This window comes from Triticum dicoccoides, chromosome 5B (genome assembly GCF_002162155.2).
Source record: "Triticum dicoccoides isolate Atlit2015 ecotype Zavitan chromosome 5B, WEW_v2.0, whole genome shotgun sequence".
NCBI lineage: Eukaryota > Viridiplantae > Streptophyta > Magnoliopsida > Poales > Poaceae > Triticum > Triticum dicoccoides.
Window position 1 is genome coordinate 601,165,853 of NC_041389.1, and position 9,444 is coordinate 601,175,296.

The 9,444-nt window shown below is 42.4% G+C and overlaps 1 protein-coding gene across 1 annotated transcript; it reads left to right on the forward strand.

Moving 5' to 3' along the window:
• The first annotated feature begins 945 nt into the window (after positions 1-945).
• Positions 946-4,182, forward strand: LOC119311960 (heterogeneous nuclear ribonucleoprotein 1-like). Its single transcript, XM_037587674.1, has 3 exons — positions 946-1,300; positions 1,802-2,583; positions 3,877-4,182. Exons 1-3 carry the CDS (start codon positions 1,067-1,069, stop codon positions 3,902-3,904), a joined length of 1,044 nt encoding a protein of 347 aa, XP_037443571.1. The 5' UTR covers positions 946-1,066; the 3' UTR covers positions 3,905-4,182.
• The last annotated feature ends 5,262 nt before the right edge of the window (positions 4,183-9,444 follow it).

A 9,444-nucleotide genomic window follows, 5' to 3' on the forward strand; every position in this document is an offset into this window, starting at 1 on the left:
AATTATATAAGGCATGTATGAACTTAATCAATTAATTCTCAACAAGTGTATTACCGGTCGTTTCTGAAGTGCCAGATAGACATCTAAACTTCTAAGTTAGGATTAATTACGACACTATTAATTAGTTGTCCTCTCCCCCTCCACCCACCAACACACGCATGCACAGTCCAAGTGCTCTACCTTTTTTGGATTAGTTTGAATTGCTTACCACATATGTCACGTGGTCAAGTGCTCTACCTTTTTATTAGTCATGCATGCGCGTGTGAGAGGCTTAGGGGAGTTCGAAGGATTAACATTACTCCTGACGTGCCTTAGTAAAGTAGAATCGGCAGGCCGACCCTTTAAACTCGACCAAAGGGGGTAGTACAAAGTTATTTGGGTTAATATTAGCTCGTATCTAACTTATGTTGCAGCGAACTACACATAACTTAGATGGTTATAAGTTCCAAATGGTAAAATCAACGCACCGGGGTTCATTAAGAGATGACATTACCATCAACTATGGGTGGTGACTTTGTTAAGGTCGAGATTTGCTGATTTAGTCTCTCGGAAGTCTTTTATGAAAAGAAATGTTCTTGTGCATCCCCGACGATGATTGTATGTTTGTGTTCAAGCGCTTGCGTTATAAGTTTTTCTGAAAAAAAAACATGATGCCCCTTCTATCGGATACATTGCGGGTCCCATTTGTCAGCCAAACAGAGTCGTCAAATTCAGTGGAAGCCAACATAGTAGAGAGTCCTGCAAGAAAAAGCATACTAGAGTCCACGCGCGGTCGCTGCAGTTTGCAGTTGGAGGCCGAGCCGGAGACGAAACCTCGTCCAGTCCGCCTTCCCATCGCAAGTCCGCACGCAACAAGAAACAAACTACTCCGCTTCCAATCTGGGCCGTCCAGTCCCCTCCGCAACTTCTTAAACCCCGGCGAGCCCAACCGAACCCCACCCCGGACCCAAACAAACAACCCTAGCCTTCCGCGTCGCCCACGCGCGCCTCGCCTCCGCCGCTTTTCTCTCCGCCCCGGAAACAGACTCGCCGCCTCCCATCCCATTGCCGTCCTCCTCGCCGGCCGATGGCGCTGGAGACGCGGAAGCTCTACGTCGGCGGCCTCCCGCCGTCGGCGCAGCAGGAAGAACTCCAGGAGCACTTCAGCCGCTACGGCGAGGTGCTGCGCGTCCGTGTCGTCCGCGACTGGGAGACGGGCCAGTGCCGCGGCTTCGCGTTCGTCGAGTTTGCCGACGACGAGGGCCCGCGCGCCGCGCTTCAGGAGAAGGAGAAGGCCAACCATGTCTTCGGCGACCGCACGGTGAGGCACTCTCTCTTCTTGTTTGCAAACCCCCCGATTAAATCTGTGGTAGCGATTGCTGTAGGCGTGTCTTAGGGCTTTGCGATTGAATGTGGCCTGCTTACCATCAGGTTTAATTGTGAAATAAAGGCGTTGCTGTCTTTTTTAATTTTCTATTAAAGATTATTGATTGTGTCGATAATCTACAACTGAGCTGCTTGAATTCCTTACACTGGAGTAAGATACATCACAGATTCAGATGTTCTTAGAGAATTTTGCAACTTCCATGTACTGTCTTAAGGTAGAAATATTGCTAGATGCTTGTACTGTACAAAGAAATACGTTTCTTGTGGTATATTTATTTAGTTTAATGTTAGCTTCTTCAGATCTTCTGAGATGTTTTTATTGTATTTTCTACAAAAGGTTCCACTGATTTTTTTCTTCTAGTCTGGTCTGTTTTTTGTTTGGTTTTGTTTCTACCTCAGATATCTGAACTATGTGTTTGATTGCCTATTTGGGTAGGTGGATGTTAAACGAGCTCGGACCAGGCCAATGCGATACCAAAATGAGCAATCATTCTACCAATACGCTTTAAATCAGAGCCCAATTCAGAGCCCAGTTCACAACCAGTGGTACACTCAGTCTTCTAGTAACAACTCACATGCTGGTAATGGTCATAGAACTTGTGATCCAAACAAGGTCTTTGTTGGTGGGCTACGAGGTAATGTTACCAAGGAGCACCTCCAGAGCTATTTTGAGAAGTTTGGTAGAATAACAGATGTTGTTGTGATACGTGAGGGGGCTAGTCAGAGATCAAGAGGCTTTGGTTTCATTACATTTGATTCAGAGGAGGCTATGGTAAATGTCTTGGAGAGTAAATTCCATGACTTGAACGGTACAAAGGTTGAAACTAAGAGAGCTATTCCCAAGGGTCATAGCTACTACCAGGATAGGCTACAATATAATCCTATGATATGGAATGGCAACAATCCTCCCATTGGCTTTGCTGGAGCATACCCACCTCACATGCAGCATATTGTTAATAATCATTATGTGATGCCTATGCCACAATACATGTGCTTACCAGAGTATGTCTACATGATGAATGGAGGAGTCCCCTTGACAAGGCAAGGTTCACTCAATACAGGCTACGGAACACAAATTGGATATGGTTATGATCATGTGAATACAAATCGTTTTGGTGCTCAACTTGGGGAAGCTAAAAGTGATAACAAATTGATTGAAGACATAACAGAGCAACAAGTGGACCTACCAGCTACCAGGCAAGAAACTTTGGGCATGGAGTAAGAATCTGAACTTTTGTTTCATATTGTTCCGGACGAGTCTTTGAATTACTGTAATTGACATGTTTTGATATTAAATAATCAATCTGTCAGTTTCTGTTACATTATCTGTTATTTTAATTCTTGCACCTATAGCCAAGTATTTTTTAGTAGTAAATTATGCACAAAAGAAATTTAGTAAATTATAAGGTATGCCCAAAAGAGTTTTAGATTTTAGTAGTAAGTGCAAACGAAGTAACCATTAAACATTGATGAAACACTTGCTGAAGGCTTGACCTATTTATATCAAGTTATTATTTCCCGTATTCATTTTCTAACCTATACAAGGTATATCCGAATGGAATGAATGTTTTTTATATCGTACTAATCTGAACTTCTATAGATGTGATAACCATTATCTCTTACCCAAATCTTTTCTCACTGGTTAATCAATAATATTAACAACTTGGTAACATACTTGTTATGCATCATTTGGTCTTCTTTTATCTTTTTAACTGCTTGATCCAACAGTCAATTTGTATAGTGATCCTGTGTAATTAATAGTCTTGATTTTGTTTGATTGAGAGAGACCTGGCTGCATCACAATTTCCAGGAGCGGAGCTCATGGCACAACACACTAAAAAACATCAACAAGTATTCGATAATATTAGCCGAGCCATTTGTTTAGAAATAAAAGCCCAGATTGCCATTTGTTTATAAGTTTGTATTTATACTGATGCTGAGATAAATATTTGCTAATTCAATAACAGAAATCCATGCTAAGGAATGATAATAGCTACTCATAATTGTAGGCATCCTTTGGTGAACTAATATACTGATAATGACACCGTGTTGCCGTTTATTGAAAACTGCTATACTTTGCAGCTATGTGCCTTATACGTGCACACTGTCTAGCAAGATATCATTCATGAATACTATCAATTGTAGATTTTAATTTTGGCTGGTGATGGTTGGGTCCTATAAGGATGGATGCCATAGCAATGAATCTGATTATTATTTTGTCAATCAATTTTCCTGTGACCATGAATCTGAATTATGAGAAAAGCGGGGCACACTTGTCTGTTGTCAATAGTCTTTGTTGCTTTGATTATTTTCTGTCTTCTATGCAAAAATACGTTTGCTTAATCAATGCTATCTAGTATTTTGAAATTCCAAGTACTTGTCCCCAGGATCTGCTTTCCTTATTTGTATCCAGTTTGTCGTGTTTCACTCAAATAGTAATGTTTAATACTTATACATATCCTATCAGCTTTCTGGTGGTAATAATAGTATTTATCTAATTTACATGTGCAGTGACCAGGCTACTGTTACAACATTGTAACGATGGACAGCAACTTGTTATCTGGGAACTCGGCAACTGTGAAGAACTTGAGATGAAATTCTTTGGTGACAATACATGTGTGGAAATCCTGCGTTACTTTGGACCTTGTGTACATTGCAACCGGCAATAGACCCTCCCGCACCATGTTTAAACTCTATGTTACTGCTGTTCCATTTTTTTTGGTGACGAACCTGTTTTGAAATTGGTCTGGGTTACACATGTTACCTGTGCGTGGTTATCTGCTGAAGTTTCATGTATGGTTATTTTGTTACGGTTTCTTTAGCTAGTTGTTTATGAGCTTCTTGCGCTGAGTGGTGACATCTGACCTTTTAGTCAGATGCGTAGACAATATCTGAGTGATATCAGTTCAGGTCGGATTGGGAGAGTAATGTTTCAGTATACTAGGACTCTGGGAGTGGATGTAAGGTCCAGTTCTTTTGGCGGCTGCTCACGAAGTTGCCCCACCTCTAGCTTCCTTTTACTAAAAAAAATCGGTTTCTGAACTAGTTAGAGATAACTAGCTTAGAAGCCCCAAGCAATTAAGGGAACTTATGAGAGAAGCTAGGTAGGGAATGGCTTATGGGAGAAGCCAAAGAGCTGGGTCTAAATGGGAAATCTGTAGTTAGATCTGCTATTCATATACCTACTTATCGTTCAGGGTTTGACAACTTTCATTGGCAAAAAGAAGAGGATGTTGTAACTTGTTCATCTCAAGCCACCGACTCAATTCAATCGCGCTGCCCATCCAGCCCGATCCCCTATCTTCCCCTCGCCCCTGCATTTTTACAGCAGAAAAAATTCTCACATTCCTGAACGGTAACTCGAAATTCAGGTACTGCTCAATTTCAGCACCTAGAAGTCCTCTAATTACCAATCGCGCAAGCACTCTAGTACCAGAGCTGAGGCCACATATGAAAGCAGAAGAACTGTCTGATTGATAACGCGCGGTTTTCTTTTTTCAAAATTCATGTACTATACTGTAATTCAGAACAAAGCATCATGCTTGGTAGTCCTCAAACTACTGGACTGCAACTCTGCAAGCATTGCACAAGCACACTGCACACCTATGTAAGCCGCAATGCTCATTCAGTATGAACAAGAACGACTCAAAGTTCAGGTATGCACGAACTCCAGAAAACGAAGGGACTAAGGAGGCATGCAAGTGGTGAAAACACTATCCGTAACCATTGCACTACGATCCGTTTGGCAGTTCAATATGTGCAGATCCTCAGTCGATTACTATTTGTTAATCCTTCCCGGCGCTCGACGACCCAGCTTCACGACAGCCTCGCCGGCCACTGTCCCTGTTGTTGGCTTCGTCCACCCAGATCTTCTCTCTGTGAACCAGCGCTGGTACGGACAAATCCTGCCCGGTCGGTTCCTGCCGGCTGCCCATCTCGCTCATTTTTTTGTTGTTGAAAAAAAACAACCTCGCACATTTCATTCAGATCCGGGGACGGGTGCAGAACCATGGCCCAGAAGCGGCACAAGCCCAGCTAAGCTTGCCCCTCCTCTGAAGCACAGGGGAGCTCCTAGTCGGCGCCTTAAGCGCCGGCTGCCCATCTCGCTCATTTTTTTTTGTTGTTGAGAAAAACAACCTCGCACATTTCATTCAGATCCGGGGACGGGTGCAGAACCATGGCCCAGAAGCGGCACAAGCCCAGCTAAGCTTGCCCCTCCTCTGAAGCACAGGGGAGCTCCTAGTCGGCGCCTTAAGCGCCGGCTGCCCATCTCGCTCATTTTTTTTTGTTGTTGAGAAAAAACAACCTCGCACATTTCATTCAGATCCGGGGACGGGTGCAGAACCATGGCCCAGAAGCGGCACAAGCCCAGCTAAGCTTGCCCCTCCTCTGAAGCACAGGGGAGCTCCTAGTCGGCGCTTTAAGCGCCGGCTAGGAGAACCGGCGCCCACGCGCGTGACAAGTTGGGCCGGCCCACGAAACGCGACGTACGCAGAAAACCCAAACCTAGCCCAATCTAAGCCTGGAGCGAACGCGGTAATTGAAAAACAAAAACGACCGCAATGAGACTCGAACTCCAAACCTAGCGCTGCATACTCCCGAAGCTGGCCAGCTGGGATAGTAATTGTGTACGTCCTAAAAACAGCGTTTCCTTTTAAGTACCAACCCAAATGGTAGATCCGGGGATTTTCAACATTTTTCGTTAATTCTTGGAAAAAATGAAAATCTTAAATATGCGAACAAATATTTCGAAAATCATACGCAAATTTCGAATATTCCTTTTCTTTTAAACGTGAACTATGTTTTTTAAAAACTGAACAAATTTCAAAATTTGAAATACTTTTTTTGTACTGTGAACAGTTTTTAGAAAGCAAATTTAGAATACACATTGAACATTTTCTTAGTATCGGGTGAACATTATTCAAAGAAACAGTGAACATTTTTATAAAATATGCTGAACTTTTTTTGAATACATGCTGAACAAAATTTCTATACACGATGAATATTTTTATACACACTGAACATTTTTTCAATATATGGTGAACAATATTCAAATACACATAGAATTTTTTTTAAATACGATGAACTCCTTTTGAGTGCATGCTGAACAAAATTTCTATACATGATGAACATTTTTTTTATACACACTGAACATTTTTTCAATGTATGGTGAACATTTTTCTTCAATACGGTGAACAAAAATTTAAAATTCAGAACTATTTATGAAACGTGAACAAAATTCGAAAACATGAACAAAATTTGGAATTTCGGAAAACATTTTATGAAAATATTTTGGATATTGAAAATAGTTCATCCAATTCGAAAATAGTTCATCCAATTTAAAAAAGTTCACTGGTTTTCAAAAAAAGTTCATTGAATTTGGAAAAAAGTTAATCGATTTTGGAAAAAGTTCATGGAATTTGGTGAGAAAAGTTCATCAATTTTGCAAAAAGTTCACCGAATATGAAAAAAGTTCATTGATTTTGAAGAAAACTTCATTGAATTTGAAAGACAGTTCTTAAAATTGAAAAAAAGTTCGTCGATTTTCAAAAAGACAGAAAAAGGAAAAAGAAAAAGAAAAGGCAAAAAGAAAGAACAACAGAAAAGAAAAAGAAAAAAATGTGAGAAGTAAAGAGGAAAGAGGAATTGGATAGTCATGGAAGGTGGCTTGGCTTTGTTGGTTAGCGTGTTCTATAAAGAACCGCCCGTTTGTCGAAATAGAAGAAACGGGCGCAACGGGCATCGTTTAGGATTTGCCGAAGCACAGTGTCACGTCTAAACTTGCTACCAGGCATTTGGGCTTTCAGCCACAAGCCCACCTAGCTTCCCCAGCCGTTCTCTCTCAAGCTTCCCCGTTTTTTCTTTCGGAAAGGCTGAAGATCGTATTTAGAAAAAAATATTCTTAGAGAAATTAGAAACATCTTTCAAGTCTTTTGGGGTGCCGAAGTCTACTTCCTCCAGCATCCATGAGCAAAGCTCCTTGTCACCGCTCTGGACCTTCGTCTCAGTGGAACAAATTTCTTCAAACTTCGGAGCTTTTAGAAATAACGAGGGATTTTTTTTGAATGTAGACCAGAAGATGTTGGTGACCATGATTTGAGTAGCAACCCCCTCCCCCTCCCCTCCCGAGAAGAAAATGCTGAAGAGGGCCTCTAGAACGACCCATATCTGATCAGACAGAGTCGACGAACACAAATCTCACATGCTCCTCAACAAGGCTAAGGTTGGCCAATCTTTGTCGGTCGGAACTGAAGTGGAAGGACCAATACACACAACCATAGTGTCTACCCTACAGGACATCACCACGGAGACAAAACTCCAGACGAAAAACTAGAACCGAAGAAGCAGATCTAGGAACACACCTCCTCCACACGCATCCTGACGATACGAAGAAGCACCACCGGAACAGGGGCGAGGCAAGAAGACCTTATTCCACGTTGACTGTGACGCTATCATCTTGCCCCATCAATTAGCAACAAGACCAAACTTTATTCCTAACCCTACCACCACCGGACCGAAACTTTGAGATCCACACTCCACCCCGTTGCCAGAGTTCTTGGGGAAGAGGGCCCGCCCCTGGTCGCCTAGGTCATGGAAGCAGGGAAGGGGAAAACGCGTTGTGCCTAGTCTATTCAGGTCGAGCTTCCCTGTTCAATGTGTAGAATTATGTGATATAGGTTTAGAAACCTGTTGCTAAAATTTAGAGGCTTTTTCATTTGCAGGATTCTAAATACTTGGAAAACAAAAAAAGAAAAGTTGTGGGATTAAAGTTTCATGCCTTCAGAAAATGGTAGAGGATTAACTATCTGAAACAGGCTTTCGCCCCATTTTTCTCTTTGAGGAACCAACAAGAGCTCTGTCTTTTCATTTAGAAGAATAAAATTGACCAGTTAATAAAGGAAACTGACCGAAAACTGATATATAAAGCAACACACCAAAATACATGGTCAAATGATACATTGTGGTCAGGAGGCCCTCTACAAAGCAGATCAAACGATACATAAGAAGCCGAACTAGCCTACAAGATTAGTTGATAGGGAAATCATATGGGATTAAACCAAGGGATATCAGTCAATAATAAAATCGCTGTGACATACAGAGCTCAAAGGACGCCTTGGGGAAAATTCTGATGGTACAATCCAACAATCAAACAAGAAAATCAAAACAATTTATTATTTACAGGACTAAAAGACTCAAGAATGAAAGAAGTATGATTAATCCAAGGGAACCACATTGGAAAAATGTATGAAGATATTTTGAACCGACGAATGAGTTTGGACTTAAAACATGTGTGGCCTTCAACCAAGTTTCCTCAACCACTTCAGTCTGTTTTTGAAGACAGCCTTCACATTACCTGATGTCCAAAGCTCTGTGTGTGTGTGTGTGTGTGACAAGATACTACTGCTAGAAGTAGAAGCCAGTGCCTCTGCAGCTGTGAACATAGCTAGGGCTTTGTAGGCATGTGAAGGCCCACGGAAGCTAGCGGTGTGACTGGGTGAACTAACCCCTCCTGTCATTCCATGTCGCTCTAGGCCTCACCTTGATGGATAGATAGATAGATTGATGATAGATGCGTGCATGCATGGCCATGGAAGAGGCGAGGGGAGCAGACGACTGGCGAAAGAACATAAGAAAGCTTCTCTCTCGCGCTGTCCTCCAACTCCCCTTTGCATGTAATTGATGTGGATGAGATGAGACGGATAGAAAAGATAGGCAGGCGAGTACGTTGATGGATGCGTGATGGAAGTGGAAATTTCGGGGTGTGAGGGGGCAGCGACGCGACGTCGTAATATTTTGGGCGCCGGAGGGTGCCACCGCTGTTTGTTTTCTGATTGATTTGAGGCGCTGCTCTTCGTCTATCAGCTTGCCGGTTCTTGACATGTTCCGTGTAAAAGCGAAAGCGGCATCCCTATCTTCTTCTTCTCCTGCCGTGTAATGCGGTGCCTGCAAAAGCTTCCTTTGCCGGAGCGGTGACACGACCTGAATTCTAGGCAAGTTTATGTTTTTGTTTGTTGCTTCCTTTGAATACTCTTCCTGTCTGTCTTCAGCTTTATTGGTCCGTAGCCAGGTTGAATAGAT